Here is a 17,427-nt window from a genome sequence, read left to right as displayed (position 1 = left end):
TTAGCTGTTCAGAGAGCTAATATTAGCTATGTGTTAGCTAGCTCCTGTAGTTAGCGAAAACACTTGTACTAATACTGCATAGCTTTCCGATGTGTCGATGAGTTCCCCAATGCTTCCTGCTGAAGCCTCACGTCTTACTACCCCGTAGTAGAAATACTACCACAATTAGAAAGCTACAATTATTGGAAATAATGTCCTTCTGTAATAATTGAAAATTAGATTTTTAGGGAATTCCATTTATATGTAATAAAGTCTGCTAAATAAAGATTATTTTGTCTTTCAAGTTCAACATGGTGTTTGACATTTTCTTATGTTTTTTTTTCTTCCCACGGTGTCATCAGTGATAACCATATGGTGGCTGTTTCTAAAGACACATAATGGGAGAAGAACTTTATAAACTTTCAACTTGGGCTACAGTCAGGGAGACGCCTCAGGGACTAATCAGCAGGCAAGACCTTGATCTGTAGGTTAAAGCAGAGTGCAATGTAGAACTATTCTCACACACACACACACACACACACACACACACACACACACACACACACAGACTTTGTATGATCCACTGTGCTCTTTAAAGACAGCCTTCAAAGAGTCTTCACTTCCCTCCTCGTTATCTCACACCAGCTGATATGATGAAGAAGATATCTCACAGGGACACACACATACGGGCGCACACACACACACGACATTTGACATCTCATAAGTGTAGAAATCCAAGAAAACCAACGTAGGCTTTGCTGTGCGTATATAGAAGCATGTTTGCGTCTCATGGGTCTCATACAAGACAGACACAAAGCTACATATGCGATTGAAAGTGCACGCACATATAGGCAGACACAGACACACACAGCTGATTATCACTTGCTGTATTACTGTATGCCAGGGGGGAGCCTCAATGCCCCTGAGCAACGCAGAAGAGATGTGAGCAGAGAGCACCATGAGTGATACACTGTCCGGGTGCATGATTAGCAGCTACACCTTCAAATGCCTCTAGCATACCAACTTTGGGAGGGCGAGCTTCCAGCACTCTGCCTCCAACTCCAACACAATTTTTCTCTCCAACTTCCTGTGAATGTGTAACTCAAAACTGCTGCAGCGATGCACACACTTGAGGAGAGGAGCTCGTCTTTGCTTTTGAATAATACAGCAGTGGATCCAATTTAGAAATGTGAAATGCTAAAAGCGAAAGTACAAAGGCTAGACGTTTCTGAGAGCATGTGTAAGCAGAGGTTTTTAAACTTAGTTTCACCACAGATTTAAGAAATAATTAAAAAAGTGACAAAGAGAGGGAAAAAGGCAGGATTTCTTGACTCAGATGGATGAAGAGATAACGACATCAACTAAATTACCACTGCGTCCGACAACGACAGGAGACCCAGATCACCTTCATAAAATGTCATGCAGTTTGCTGCTTCGTCAATTGGAGTCAAAATTAGAAGTACATTCAAATAAATAATACTGTTTGTAGAATAACTAAAATGGCGCGGTAAAGGAAATCTATAAGTTTTCCCCTTTAATTTGTTTTACTAAAAAGGTAAAAAATCTGAAAGCAAAATGAGCTGGAAGCTGAACACGGAGTATACAAGAATATCAAGTGAGGTTTTAATCTATTTTCCAAACTTATTGGATGTTAAATGAAAAGTATAAAGCTGTGTGTTCCTTTTCACAATTGAAATAATTTAACTGTATTGTATATTGATACATTCAGTTATATGTTCAACTTGTCAGTTCTAGGACTCCATCTCTCCAATAACTCACAGCAAAAACACAGATTAAGCAAAATTTCAGTCCGTTATTGTGTTGTTTTGTTGTTTACAAGGTGAAACAGCAAAACAACAGTGGAGATTTCAAATCTCACGTCGCAGGTCAAATGACACCAACAATAAAAATATTAAAATATGGATATATCCTCAGCATCGTGTGAAGACTTGCTTTGATGAAGGACACGGGTTAACGGTTGAGTTTTCGAACTTTAAAAAATGCAAAAATGTCTCATGCACATAAACATGAAAAGACGCCTCGGGGTTATATAAACACATTTACAATCGACAGTGCAAGATTTCTGTTAAACTCTCCCAGAATTCTAATGAGCCGACCGCAGACATCATGGCTGCGTCTGACTGGACGACCCCGTCTGGTTCACTTGACATCAGGTGAACCGCTTCCAGGAATTCTTATTTTTCTTCAATTCTGGCAGCGATTCAGTCTGTTCAGAAAATATTTAAATGAATGTTGTCGGGGAAGATGTCTAGTTTTATTGCTTGTTTTCCCGATGACAACCTGCAGTTTTTTTTGGTGTTTTCTTCTTGTTCTCGCATACTTTAAACGATTGTGTGTCTGTAAACTACCTAAAATTAGAACCGAAGGGGCGAAGGCTGCGGTGACGAGCTGAACTGCTACTGAGGACTCATGTCACAGCAAGCCAACCCGCGTTGCCTTTGAAACGCTGTCGTTTTCAGCATTAGTGGGAAAACAAGTTTGGGAGCGCTGAACAACTTGGATTTCATACTTTTACATCAGACACTCACTCTGAAAGCCAGTTCTAATGACAAGATTCTTCTCTGTGTTCAAACCTAAAGCGACAGCTCTCAAAATTCGATCAATCTGATTTTTTTTTTTTGGGGGGGCGGGTCTTTAACTCTCCCCCCACTTCTCGCCTAAATAATCGTGAGAACACGAGAAAAATTGAATTTCTTTCTTTTACATCAGACAGTGTGCTGCTCTGAAAATATCATCTCTCTCCGTGGAGAACTTCAAAAGACACCACTCAGACTGGATTGTTATGTCCCCCTGCTTATTTGAAGGGCCATGTGAAGTACACTTATATATATTTAGCATTATTATAATTACTATATACTTTTTGCTTCAAAGTTGCTATTGATATCGCTTTAAAAAGGAATCATCATAATTAAAAGTATGATCTAGGTTTGACACAATACATACATTTGGGGATTTTGTTTCATTGACCCTCATACTCCTAATCCTATTTGAAAGAAGGCCTCACCTTCTTGGCAGCATTGATACACCGCATGTATTCTTTGGCCAGGTCGGAGCACCTTAGGGTCTGGTCTCTGTTGTCCCTGTAGCAAGATAAGATCTGAGCCTGCAGGCCAAGACACACCGGGTCGGTATTGCGAGACCTGCAAAACACACAAACACAGAAGGATGGAATTATTGAGGAGAAAAATAAATAGTCTCTCACTTCTAATAATGCAGCCTGAAAAAAACTAGAATCACTTTTTTAAAATGTAAACAACAGATGGGGATCAACATCTAAAGCCTGAACATTGGATCAGATGCGTCAAATCCACTGTTTGCGAATGCACTGTGGGTTTAATACATCACTTTTGATTTGTTGAGTAGTTGAGAAAAAAACAAAAAAAATGACAACCGTTTGTGCAACGCGTACATCAGCTCTTCGGAGAAAGAGGATGTGAATGTGGAAAAAAGGGATGGCAAACAAAAGTCAATTTAAAGTGGCTGTAAGGCTTAAGCTATGTTGTTGTATGGAACAAAGGATCAGATACACGCGGAAGAAACTCTCGTGCTGTTTCCAACTGCAGCAGGCAGCCGCTTTTAAGCTGTCGAGCACATGTGGAGCATTTAGAGGCTGAAGAGCCAGATATTCCCCTCGGCAGTTGGTGGAGGCCAATGAGAGTCCAAAGTGGAGGCCAGAGTTTAAAAAAAGGTGAGTGAGTATTAAACATTTATACATTCATCAGTTAATGAAACTGATTAAACAAAAATGAAATATCTCGTCCTTAAAAGCATAGCCAACTCATGAAACCATTCATAAAGAACTGCCGTATGTTTGATTACAAAAGAAACCTTGATTTAGGGATTTGACGTCAACTTGACTGTCAAAAGAGTTGAAGTTTCCCATTTTCCTCTAATGGGGCACTTTCCATTTTTTTGTTGGGTAATTATGTGATTTTGTCCAGTCCTATCAGAACAATACATCCACCCTTCTACATAAATAACTAACGAACACACACACACACATACACCCACACACACACACACACGGATAAGTCTGACTAATTGAGGCAAGACAAAGATGGAAAACAATTAACAGCCTCACCCACAGCAACCTGTTCAACAACCTATGGTGGGTTCGAGGACGTGCCTCGTCGTAAATCGCACAATTAGCGCTAAACCGCGCTTAATTGTGTGGTTGGATTACACTGATCAAATACAGCAGAAAAGTGTGCTCTGAGCGACTGAATGAGTCGTGCTTAATTTGATATGTGGGCTGTGTTATAATTGGTCTTTGCCTGTCTATCTGCGCGATTGTTAACTATGACAGGCTCGCTGCCTGGGTGCCTCGCTGTAATGGATTCTGACTGATTGAAGCGGAGACAAGCGAGTTATGTACGCCCACGCAGGTAGAGGAAAGAAATACACACACGCACACACACACGCACACACACACACACACACACACACTTGTCGAACACCGTGAACATGAAAGCACCGCGAACCCTGCGCGCCGACACGTCAATCCCCTCCACGCTGTGCGTGCGCACTCTCAGTGTGAGGAGCGTTTAACACCAGATTTAATTGAAAGCCATATTAAAAGGGTCTTTCTGGCTTTGATTCATGAAGGAGAGCTGACCCCAGCGTTTCAATTACGGCGTATCCGTATCCACACGAGCGCGCACACACTTTATCATCGGTATCATGGATGCAATGACTGAGGGGGTTATTTTCTTCTTTTCTCGGAGCATGGGTGATGGAGGTTAAAGAGGAAAATGAACAGACGGATAGAAAAACATATAAAAAGAAAGGGAGATAAAACGGTGAGAGGGAAGGAATGAAGGGGGGGGGGGGAGGGGGGGCTCTCTCTTACAAGACCCATTTTAAAAAGACACATCAGATCACTCTGCCCCCCCCCCCCCCCCCCCCCAACACCTCCAATGGTTTATCTTGCCTGTTTAATCAGCCTTTTCCCACTTTTATCCTCCGTCTTCTCTCCAACTCGGCCTCCCTTCATACGCTACCCTCTCCCCCCTCCCCATTTCTCTCTTTCTCATCGCATTAACAACACAGTGAGGACGAACACAAAGCTCGCCGTCTTTATCTCTCTCGCCGTTTGAGGCCGCCGAAGATAAGGAACTCTCCTTTAATTTGAAATAAATGGCCTTCATCAGGAGAGCCAAAGCCTCCTGATAGCTCTGCGTGGTTTATTAAAGGCGCTTGAAGCAGAAAATTGGCTCCGCCGCGGCTAAAGCTAAAGCTCTGTCCACATGCTACACCAAATTGAAGGTGAGGTTTTAAATCAACAATATTAACTGAGCCGCTTACAAAAAATAGAGAGAGAGAGAGAGAGAGGCTTGTTTATATTTTTTGGGCTGGAACAGCGGCAAAGCCCGTCCAGCTGCGTATGGGGTTGTTTTTTAATGCGTGTGTGGGAGCAAACATTTCTTTTGGGGAGAGTTCTCCACGCATCTGTGAGCGGTAAATATGACAAAACATAAACAGTGAGATTAGTTGCTTAATTAATTGTGCTGCCCATTATTTTTAATCTCCTGCAGAGGCGTACGGAACACAGAGGCCTCAGACTTCTGGACCACGCCGACCAGCTTACCAAGACAAAGGAGAAGGAACCACATGAAAGGGGAGGAATTGGAAAATAGAAGAGACACAAAACACAACAGCAACTACAAAAGCCTCTGGCAACGCTTGGAGTCCGATAAGGAAGATGCCTTTATCGCCTCTAAACCATATGCATCTCTCAGAGTTAGACTGATGCTTGTTTTTGTGCTCTCTTTAATGGCTTTGGCTATACATATGAGGCATTGTTGGTCCTGCATGCCATTTCACTTCTATCCTGTCAACTACAAAGTGTTTCTATCTGCGCTTGTGTTTCAGGCAACCAATTAGTAAATCGTGTTCACATCTCACGGGAAGCAGCGCTCAAAGAGGAAAAATAGAGAGAATCCAATATTGTGACCGACTTGAAGGCTCCGGGAAAAAGAAAGAAGAAGAATTCAGCGAAAGTCTGTCCATCGTGTTTGAGTGCGTATGTTGTATTAGTTTTGACACGGTAAGAATATAGTGTGTCCTTTTCTTTTTACAGTGCCGGGCTGTGTATTCAACTGACAACAACTACGTCTTTCAATATCTGGGGGGGGGACGGGGGGGGGGGGGGACTGCTTAAGAAGTAACAATGTTTCCGCACCATGCACACCCGGTGCTCGTCAGTCGTTGTCTCCAGGGGTGTTTTAAAAAGGAAGGTTTCAGTGCAAATGCGTGCGTTTAGAAAGGACGGAGGAACTCCATGACACAAGGTCAGCAACTGTTGTATGAATAGTAATTCTGGGGTTTAATGTCCAATTCAACCAACATTTTCTGCTAAGAAAGGGATTAGCTTAGTTTAGCATAACGACTGGAACTAGGGAGAACCAGCTAGCCTGGTTCTGTTCAAAAGCTAAATGAAAAAATAAAAAAGCACCTTACAAAGTCATCACTTTCTTTAAAGCTTTCCCATTATCCGACTCACGGTAATGTACATACTTTGTTTATTGCAACATTCCACTAATTTGCTTGAAATTGGACGAGTCCTATGTGATGATAAAATGTTTAATCCCCGCTGTAGAGGGAAAGCTGTGCGGGGAGAACGAGAGAAACTGTTAGGCAAACACGTCCACCCTTATCTATCGAGGCAAGAAATGGCATTTGACGTGTCTTGAGGGTCAGAACTCCTCAACAGACCGCTTTACCATTTACCAGCTTGATTGATAATGGTGCGTTGGTGGAGTCAAGAGAAAATGATAACGAGGGAGACGGAGGGCCGGAGAGGTGACGAGGAACACGGCGAGAGAGACAGAGTTGCCTCTTATCTCTTGCTTGTAGCTCGTATGCACCTGCACCCTGACAGCTTTTCAATTGACTGAGGGCAAACATCCGCAAACATCCTCCTCTCCCCTATCTTGTATCTCCACACTCCTTCACTTGTACTCTCCCATCCCTCCATTCCTATCGCAGCCAGGTAGAGAGGCTCATCTCTGTGCCGGTGCTCAGACTTCCATGTGTCCCTCGTAAACATTGAAGAGCATCTAGGGCACTTCAATTCTCCCAGTGCCTCGCACTTTTGTCACTCCTCTGCCGGTGATTTTGGCAGTTCCTTTTAATTGACTCTCCCGAATTTGCATAGTTGCAACGACTTGAACTTTAATTACGACCGTCATATACGTACAGGTGCATGCATGAAATTAGACCGCCGGCTTCAGCATTTTAGGACAGATTTTTGTGAAGCGTCCGGGGACCAACTTGGGGTTCGATGAGAGTCGAAGCCAGGGATCGAACTTCCAACCTCCTGGTAAAAGAATGCATGCTCTACCCACTTTGCCACAGACACGGAGCGTGATATTGAGGAAATAATTAAAATAGTCTTATCATGTCCTAAATGATCTTTGGAACGACTGCATTTCTGATCGCTGTAAATTAAGTAGTCTGCCTTTTAACTTGGACTCCGCTTGTCAATCTTTCCAGCCTTACCTCGGAGTGATCTCCGTAGGCTGGTATCATCTGACGCAGGCCGGCTATTAAGGCTAGCTCGACTGCGACTGTAACAGACAGCTGGCCTTGTTAAAATGCCTTGGAAACTGACCTGAGCGGTTTGACGTGGGTATCTGCTTCGTCCGTCTCCGTCTCGCTCTTGTTCCATTACTTTCAACTCTGAAGAAGAGGGCTGTCTGCCTCACTCTCACACGTACAAAATGTATCTAAAAAATAAGGCGACCGTTTCCATCCTCATGTTCTCTTTCTCTCCGTCTGTAATTCCACGGCGAATGCAAAAGTGTCTTTGCTAAGTGGTCACCAATTATGCGCTGCACTCATCCAGTGGCCCGCTGCGAGAGTCCACCGCTAATGGTGCTCTCCTGACCCGCTTGGTTCGGTTTCGCTTGCCCTATCTGTGCTGTTTGTTCGGGCCGACCTGGTCGCTGACCGACAACCGGGACCAAGACTTGAAAAGGAGGGTCTAGGATTTGCTTCCAAGCGGACTTATTTTGTGGTCTGAAAGCAAACAAACCAACCACAGGAATTTATGCAAGCAGATATGCGATTTATCCATTATTTCAAAAGCTATACGACAAATAAATCCATGCGCTGATGGTGAAATATCTTCAGGAGGCGAAGGCCCAAAGCACGTCAGCTTTGGGCTGTGGGGTCCCGATGACGCAGGGCGACAACGGGCAAAATGTATATTTCATTGTAATTACTGTAAATCTGCCCGACTTGGTGGTCGTGCAGATTGTGTGGCATAAATTTGGCAAAGCAAATTGTGTCATTCACTCACATAAATAAGGGCGAGAGAGAATGAAAGGAACGTTATTGAGGCTGTTTTGCTCTGTCTCTCTCTCTCTCTCTCTCTCTCTACACACACACACACACACACACTGGACTGTGACACACTGGTCCTCAGAGTGCCTGCAGCCAAAGCCCCCCCATTTTGGCTCCAAGTATTAAGCTGTGGATTAACACGCACGCTCACGCTCACACTCTCACACACACACACGCACACGCACACGCACACACACACACACACACGGCTGAAGGCTATCGACTGCCAATAAAAAGGATACTGTGAGATCTATAGCAATAATAAGAATTTACACAGCGGCGGTGGAGAGAGAACGATCTGAGGACTGGACTTAAGCGACAGACACACACTGTGCTCATTTTTATCGACGCAATTACCAGGAAGTGTGAATTGGCCACGACATGAGGACGATTGCGGTTTGGTCGGTGCTACATAACCTACCAACTACATACCATGTCCCATGAAGGTTTCATTTTAATGGGCTGCTAACTAGTCACTTCTTTCTCAGACCTTCTGATCACATATTTAAAAACACACTGAACTGCACACCAACGAGGAGGACAGGACGTAGTTTCCATGTTAACGCCATACACACAGATGTGCTCGTATCCTCAGACCTTACTCCACTCATTTAAGTGACACTCCTGAATTCCCCCGGAGGTTGGGGTTAGACTAGATTACAGACTGAAAGAGAGCCTAATCCCGGCTCCAAAGCCTCCAAAAGCAGTGTATAATTTTCAATGAAGATCGTGCCAGACAGGAAGCTTGGATCGTTGTATCTTCTCTGATAAAACGCTTGCGGGTTTAGAGTACCCTCCTTCCCCCTCCTCCCACACACACACGCTCCCTACGAGAAGAGGATTAGCGGTATTACTGTACAGTATTCCCCAGAGGTAAGATCACCTGGTCTTCAGCATCGGCACAGATCAAAAACATGTAGGCAACGCTTTAAAATCGCACTGCAATGGGAGTCTTATATTCCTAAACGGCAGATAACGGCTTTCAGTCACTCCAGATTACCATGGAATGGGTGTATTAACTACATGGCTGGCACACAACGAGTTGTGCATGTCTGTGTGTGTGTGTGTGTGTGTGTGTGTGTGTGTGTGTGTGTGTGTGTGTGTGTGTGGGGGTTATCGTCAGGCTAAAAACTGAAGTGCAGGGCTTCGTGTGTGATCCTCTATTGTGTGGAGAATAGGTGAAATGAATGACTTCGCTTGAGTCATCTAGGTAGAATTGACCAACCGAGCTTCTTCTAAACCAGAAGGAGCTGCGTTTCAAACTCAGACTCTTCCTCAGGTGTTGCTACCCGGTTGAACCCCCCCCCACCCCCCCCAGTTTTGGCCCCCATTTCAGTTGGCCAAAAATGAGAAAATAAACTGTACCCACCAAAGAATTTGCACCGATCTGGGAACACGGCGAAATCGCTACAAAGAAGCCCCGACGAGCCAAGAAACACAAACTGTCAGACGATAAGACGGGTTGCACACAAGCCAACTGTTTAGGGCAGATTATCTGAACCATTTGGTGAGGAAAACGAGGGAGTACAAATATCTGGTCGCTTTCTTCAGGGATTATGGTAAATTGGACGCAAAATGGCTCAACCGGAGTTCCAACCCAGACCTAAACGCTTTGGGTCGTGGATGAGATCAAGACACAAAGCCAAACAGAGAAGTCGGTTACTACGCTGCCCGACACGGACCTCTGCGACGGACTGTTTCTGGAATGGTTTCTGCTGTTGGTGTGTGGCTCACCTGGGTTTTTGTCTAGAACGCGTAAGATCCTCCGACTGCTTGTCGTGTCTTCTTTTTTTACTGTTGCGCGAGTACAAAGCTCTTATTACCATCGAGTTCTAACTTCAATGAATCATTTGAAATTGAAATATAAAAATACTGTAAACTTCACAAACAAGACGCGCGGCAACCGGCTAAAACTTGTCGTCAGGGTTGAGGGTCGAGCTGGAAGACGCACATAAATACTGGTGTGACTCTACTGATGGGACAAATGAGGACCTGGGGGTTTTACAAACGACAGTGGCAATAATTAGCTGTCTCTGCCCCGACTGGCTCATTTCAAGTCCACGGTGAGAAGCGAGGATGGGCAAATAGGGTATTGTTAAATTAGGCTTAATTATAGAGCAGCCAATTAAAACACTTAGCACATTAGGCAGGTGTGCTCCAGAGGACATATGCATGTAACTGGTTAAAAATTAGGGGAAAAAAAAAAGGAGCAGATCACTATCCAACGCTGCTTATTAGTCTGCTGTGGGTCTGCTCATGTACGTGTGTGTGTGAGGCTCCAGGGAATAATATCTGCTTACTTTTGGAACTGCAAATTAGTTTTTGAATGGGAGCGTTCGTGTGTCTCTCACCTCACGCTTTCTTCCGTCTTGGAGGCGGCTTGGTGGAATTCGTCCTTGCTCTGCTCGTATCTCTCCAAATTCTGAAGGAACACAGGAAGACATCGACAGAAAGAATTAGCCGAGCATCATTTCTGATTTTACAACACACACACACACACACATAACGCGAGTAGCACAGCCACACATGCACGTTGTGTGTTTTCCGGTTGTGTGGAACTCCTTCTCCACGAGTGAAGGAGACATAAAGCGTGCAAGTCCAAAGTAAGCTTTGTTTGAGTAAGATAATTTGTTTTTAGAAAGGTTTGTGTACGCTGTAAGCTATATAAATTAAAACTGGCCAAGAAAATGTCACTCAGTGAATCTTCAAAAAATAAAAAAAGGGATATAATCACTTGAAATAAAGGATATTGAGGAATACAATAATATTTTGGAGAGATTTCTTTTTGAATTCACTTATGGGGAATTTCTGTGAATTAAAAAAAAAAAAATGTTGGCTCCTGTATGGGTTTAAACAAAAGAGATATTAGACCTCCAGATGTGCAGGTAGGCGATCTTTTTTTAACAGAGACGGCCTGTTTCCCTACTTTTCTCGTCTTAACGCTAAACTAAGCTAAGCTAGGCTAAGCTAGCCTAAGCGGCTGCTGACAGTAGCTTCATAGTTGAGGGGAGCAACATAAAGAGTGGAATGTTCTTACTTAATCCTGTTCTGTGAAGATACATAAACATACTAACCACTGAATCACAATCGCTTTTGAAGACTACCCATCTGTGAACACCCCTTCTTTCCTGAACTCGTATTACCTCGGTTTACTCTTTAGAACAAAGATTTTCTCTCCTGCGCTTCCTTTCTTCATCTTTCTGTTTCCCCTCCTCTGGATCAGCCTCCTGTCTTTTCCATCGCGTGCCCTCTGGACCGTAAAGGATAAACCTCTTTGAGCGTTCATACACTGCCACCCGTAATTCACCGACATTCATTGAACACCGAAACTTACAGTCGGAAGAAAAACTGAGTTGTAATTTCATCCATAGGAAAGCTTTGCGATTCCAGCCCCTTCTAGCGAAACTAAGGCTCGGCAGTAATGAGGTGCATTACTCGTACATTTTTTAAGAAATCGTGATTTCTGACTTTTGCAGCTTTGCAGGGTGAGCCCCAAGCAAGCAGCCAGTGGTATTATGATAAAACAAGCAGCTAATCCGCAACAACTGCAGCCCTTCCTCTGTTGATCCTCCCAGCTTAGGCCTTCCAGCACCCAGTACCCACCCACCCCAATCCCAAATATTTAACCAGCAAACTGTACCAGCTGGGGAGGGAAGGATGACTGAAGAGGAGAAGAAAGAAAAAGCTTGAAGGGACGTAAGAGAAAAAGGAAAAGAGAAGCAGCAGAAGGCATGACGGTAAAAAGGCAAAAGAATAAAGAGAGAGAGAGAGAGATATTGGTGTTTGAGTACGTAGGGTTGGATCGGGCTCTGTGTGTGAATATATCATGTAAAAAGGTATGCAAGGTACAAAAGGAGTCCTGCCTGTGACATTTGTGCACGCTATTCCTCATAAAGTGGCCGTTAAATCTGAATGGATTTGACCGTATATCCTCTCGGAGGCAGTAAACACACATGTGCCTGGCCACGGTAGCGGTCCTGGTCGTGCCACGATTTCTAAATGAGGTGTAACTTGCATCGTCGTGCTACATGCCAAAGCCAACGTTGAACCACAACATGGTTTGTGACTTTGAGTTTAATAATAAAAAGACGGGGACGACTTCCTGCGTGAAACGTATTCAGACGGATGAAGGCACCATCCGGTCCCAATGCTGGAAGTGCACACAACTAACAAGGGAAACATGAAAAGAAAGGAAAAATACATTTAAAAAAAAGAGCATTTACATTTTAATCACGCGAGTGCACATGGAGGCAGGTCTCGAGCGTGGGCGTATCAAAGAGCACCAGCTATTTTGGTTCACGTGGGTGCAGCGGCGCAAAGTGCAACGAGGGTTGGGTGAATAAAGATCACGAGCAGGTAGCGAGCGTGACGGCTACAGCTCGACATCAAAGAGTCGGCTTCTCCCGGGAAAACCACGTGGTCGTCTGGATGGTGCCGGGATCGTCATCGTTCTCCTAAATAACCCACGCCATCTGCCTCTGGCTGCGAGTATATGACCAATAATTCATTGGTGATGCCGATGACCACGATCGATGGGACTCTGATGCAGCCTTAACTCTGCTGCATTTCCCTTGGAAGTGTTTACATTATTTCATAGCATGGATCGAAAAAAAAAGGAATTTGGAGAATAACACACGAAGCGCTGAAATGATGTAAAGAGTTGCGGAGGTGATTCGATGAGTTTGGCCGAGAGGAAAATCTCCTGCACAAACCGCCGGGATGCAGCGTTGCGACTAGACCTGTACACTGCGTGTGGAGGTGTGTGCGCTTATTTTGTGCAGCAGCCTGGGGCCAGTTGCATGCGATTTAACCGAGGTAAACACAGAAGACGGCATCAGAGGCAGCAGATTGGTCCCACGGCTCCGTCCTGCTGCCTTCAGACGGCTGCATGGATTCAGTGACCGGATTTTGATGGCGATATAAATGTATCTATTGCTCGGAAGGTGTTTGAATAAAATAAACAAGATAGCCGATTTCCAAGTGTGTGCGTTACTGCGCGTTATGTTTACTCTCCAAGTTGGGTGACGGGGCAGCCGATGGACTTCTCTCCACCAACGGACGGGGCTCTGAGACGTCCATCGTGGATTGCAACACCTTTTCAACGACATGGTACACACCGCCGCAAAAACAGGGCACCATACTATACCTCTCTTCCTCGGCGTTAGGGAAGGAAGACCGAAAGACGGAAGGAAGACCGCGCCCGAGTGTACCCTCATTAGTGCTTCTGATAAATGAACATAGACATGCCCGTAATCACACATTTGCATATCAATACATCTGCCCGCTCGGTCACTTATTAGACCTGTCAGAGCTCCCAGTGAAAAGAATGGCTAAGGAGTGGCGTAATTTCCCTGCTTTTTTTTTTTTTTACAATGATGCCAGAGGAGCTGTCACTCCGAGTGATCCTTGTGCACATCTGTGGCTATTCACAACACCTGTATCGGTAATTCATCACACCGTGTTTTTTTCCGCTCACACAATAGACACATTATATCCATAAGATAAGAGCTTGAATGACGGTGAAATAGAAGGGAAACAATTGTGTTTGCTGGTAACATACTGTAAACGCTTTATGGATGAACAGGTTAATATTCTTTCTTATACGAGTCATTAAAAACATAATTCAGATTGGCAGGCAGGTGTGGATTCCCTTCTTGTAACCGGTAGGGCAATAATTATTATTTTTGTATAGAAGTTGTGTTTTGAAGTACAAAATATATATAGTATAATACAAGAATCCAAGTGATCTACGCTGGTTTAATGAAAATATGTAGACATTAATTCAGCATTAAGGAAAAGAGATACAGATCTGTTGTTCAATAAAGACTTGAGGAACACAGTTATTAGCAGAATCTTGTTTTCATCACCATATAAAAAAATTAAGGGGCCAAATAACCTGGAGAATATGAATAATCTTTTGGAGATCTGAAGCTCAGAGCGCAGGGAAAACGACTAAAAAGGGAAGTGGATATTATTTTAATGATGCTGCAGGTCAGGTTCCTTCCTTGCCGCGCTGCACCGAGGCTTATCGATGCTGTGCGATTAGATAAGGGCCGAAGTACCTCGCTTCAGGACCAAATCAACAACATTCAACACAACACAGACCCGCTGATTGACAGCATTTGCTGCAGCGAAACCTGAGCCACTCGATTCCAGGGGCTTTGACATGAAACGGTGGCAACAGCTGTACTACAGTCATCAGCCCCACAGAGCTCCCATTAATGATGATGATTGCAGCCAGTCGCCCCAGTGGTCTGCACATGTTTACAACTACCCTGCAACTATGGGATTACATTTTTCTTAAATCCGGTGCATTGCAGTCGACGGCAAGCCCGGAGGTAACGAGGTAGATTGTTTGCCAGTTTTATTTCTACTGTTGTCGGCTGGTTAAAAGGATGCCACGTTATTAAAGCTAACACTGAACTGGAAGCAGCAGACACACACACACACACACACACACACACACACAGCACTGCTCTTTGATTCAACTGTAAAAGGAGGAGTCTCTTTTAACCCACACACACTCCCACCTCATCTAACCTTTGGGTTTGACCTGAAAGTGGCAGCGGTATTCACTGAACACAAAATAAATTACCTGTGTGTGTGTGTGTGTGTCTGTGTGTGTGTGTGTGTGTGTGTGTGTGTGTGTGTGTGAGCTTCATGACACAAGTCTGCGAGTCATATTCTATATGCTTAAATAAAAGTATCTCCATTTGTTTGAGCATTGTTTTTTCGGTGTGTGTGTGTGTGTGTGTGTGTCCGATTCCTCTCATGCACTGCAGCCATTGAGGGGTCACAGAACACCTGGTCAGCTAATCGTGCTGGAAGGTCCCCTCGGATGTTAACAGACGACTAATAGTAGAAATGAGTACTGTCTGGACGACTCTCTGCCCGGTGACAACAAGACTTCGGTCAATAGGTTTTTATACTTGCCAGATGTTTTTGCCTTTGTTTTTCCTAGTCGGAAAAAAAGTCCTGTGCTAGTCGGACATCCTAAGTTTGACTTTAGTTCAATGTCAAAGTACGTATTTGAAAGAGAAAAGTCCGTTTTTACAGAATGGCAGCAAATTCGGCTGTAGCTCATGGGGAGAGTGGTCCTCCCATGACCACAAGGTCCCCAGTTCGATCCCCGCTCTCCCCATAGTTGCATGTCGAAGTGTCCTTGAGCAAGACACTGAACCCCCCCGTTGCTCCCCGGTTGCTTCACTGCAGCCCACTGCTCCTTAATAACTAAAGATGGCTCAAATGCAGATAAGAATTTCCCCGCGGGGATAAATAAAAGTGTACTTTTCTTTAAAAGAAATAAATGTCTTTCTTCAATTAGGTTTAATTAAATGATCTCACTGACTGTGTACCACTGTTGGGGAATGAACACCAGCACTTTGTTGCCACGGCGAAAAAATAATGAGGCAACTTGAACGGAAGCCACAGCTCCGCAATGTTTAGTAATGTTCACGTATTACGAAACTCATATCTTCATCTCCAGATGGGTGCAGCCTAAGTGGAAATATTGCTAACAAGCTAAACTAATAAGCAGATTCGAAGCCCTCGGTGCAGCATATTGAGCAGATAGCTTTTCACAGGATGAAAGCGTTAAACTTTGACTCGGTCTCCATAGGGCCCTGGCTGTACTCATTTCCATAAGAAAGTGCAACACAGCAGAAAAGTGGAGTTTTCTAAACGGTATTAAAAATATATACGTATAAATATACACGTATATATATATATATATATATATATATATATATATATATATATATATACATACTTGAGTTCTGATCAGAGGGCCAACCTGGCTCAATTGACGCAGGATGTGGTTTGTTGGCAATGTGTGTGTGTATACGTTAGAATATGTTTATGTGCGTGTGTGTGCGTGTGCGTGTGTGTGTAGATATTTCTGGTGCACTACGCGGGGGCCCATGCTGACAGCGTGTCAAGCAACCTGTCGAGACTTGGAGGATTATTATCTCCTTCTGTACGCTCCATTTCCACCAGCTTTAAACTACATTTACTGTGAGAGAGCAAGACAGACAGCGAGGGAAAGAGAAAGAAGATATTAGGCAGATAGATTAAGACGCATCTGAAATTAACAAAAGGACATACGCCCACGTCAAACACATGTTACCACCGCTTCTTCCTGTATTTATATTTTGTAAGAAGTGGAAAGACGGACATGAACTTGAAGATGAACCTCTGGATTGTCAAAACAGTAGATAAGAGCAGCTAAATGTCATCGTGCATCGTGGTCCATATTCATGTTTTCTCAACAGGAAACAGAAAAGCAGTCCCCCAAGGACAGGGTGGAGAGATAGAGTGCATTAGAGTTAATGGTTTCTCTACATATTTATTTATAATCAAATAATAGGGTCCAACCATCTTTACATAAGTTAACTATCCAGTTCTGTAGTTTTTTCCAATATATTAGAATGTGCCTTATTGGATAATAATATTTGTTTTTATTTCTGCGATATGTATATCTATATATCTATATATAGATATATATATATATATATATATATATATATATATAAGTATTAAATTAGCCCATTGAAAATATATTCTTGTCTAGTTCTGTGTGAATGAAAGTATTTCCTCATTTAATGAAGAGCAAAATAAACACAAGTTTCAACTGAAGTTATGGAGAAAAAATATATAATATAAAAAACTGAGGTTTGAAAAATTTCAGGTGGTGTGTGCTTGTTATTATCAATTTCCATGATGTTATTGTGTATTACGGTATCTCTATACCTAAATAGATTTCATCACAATTCCATTTTAAGAGGTCGATAAGTGATCATAATGACTTAAATCGCCCCAACCATCCGGTCGCACTGCACTGGGCACTCGCCCAGCGATACCAAAGCCGAACACTAGGGGAACTATCCCCACCGAGCGGCCTCCCCTGACCCACAGAGTCGAATCTCCCAGGCAGACTGTGTGGATCGAGCTCTCTGAGAAGTGTTAAAGTATTTCCGGTTCACTGTGAAACTCTTTAAACCACAGTCGAGGTGGATTATGAAGAAACGCTGCGTTTCTCTGTCTGAGTTCATTCGCCTTGCTCATAGCGATATACAAAAAAAA

General features: G+C 43.6%; 1 protein-coding gene across 5 annotated transcripts in view; it reads right to left on the bottom strand.

The window, feature by feature from the left end:
* The window catches only part of LOC117733366 (MICOS complex subunit mic25a-like), a 58,794-nt gene that overhangs the window by 17,571 nt on the left and 23,796 nt on the right, over positions 1-17,427 (bottom strand). For all 5 annotated transcript variants that reach the window (XR_004609727.1, XR_004609728.1, XR_004609729.1 and 2 more), the window contains 2 exons: positions 10,698-10,768; positions 3,005-3,140 (listed from right to left, as the gene is read on the bottom strand). Coding sequence is in view for 2 of the 5 variants with exons in the window: in XM_034536961.1 (XP_034392852.1) it covers positions 3,005-3,140; positions 10,698-10,768 (207 nt within the window). In the remaining 3 variants the exon portion in view is untranslated. The remainder of the gene's footprint in view (positions 1-3,004; positions 3,141-10,697; positions 10,769-17,427) is intronic.

This window comes from Cyclopterus lumpus, chromosome 7 (genome assembly GCF_009769545.1).
Source record: "Cyclopterus lumpus isolate fCycLum1 chromosome 7, fCycLum1.pri, whole genome shotgun sequence".
Lineage (NCBI taxonomy): Eukaryota > Metazoa > Chordata > Actinopteri > Perciformes > Cyclopteridae > Cyclopterus > Cyclopterus lumpus.
The sequence above is the reverse complement of the archived record's forward strand: the minus strand, read 5'-3'. Positions and strand labels throughout refer to the sequence as shown.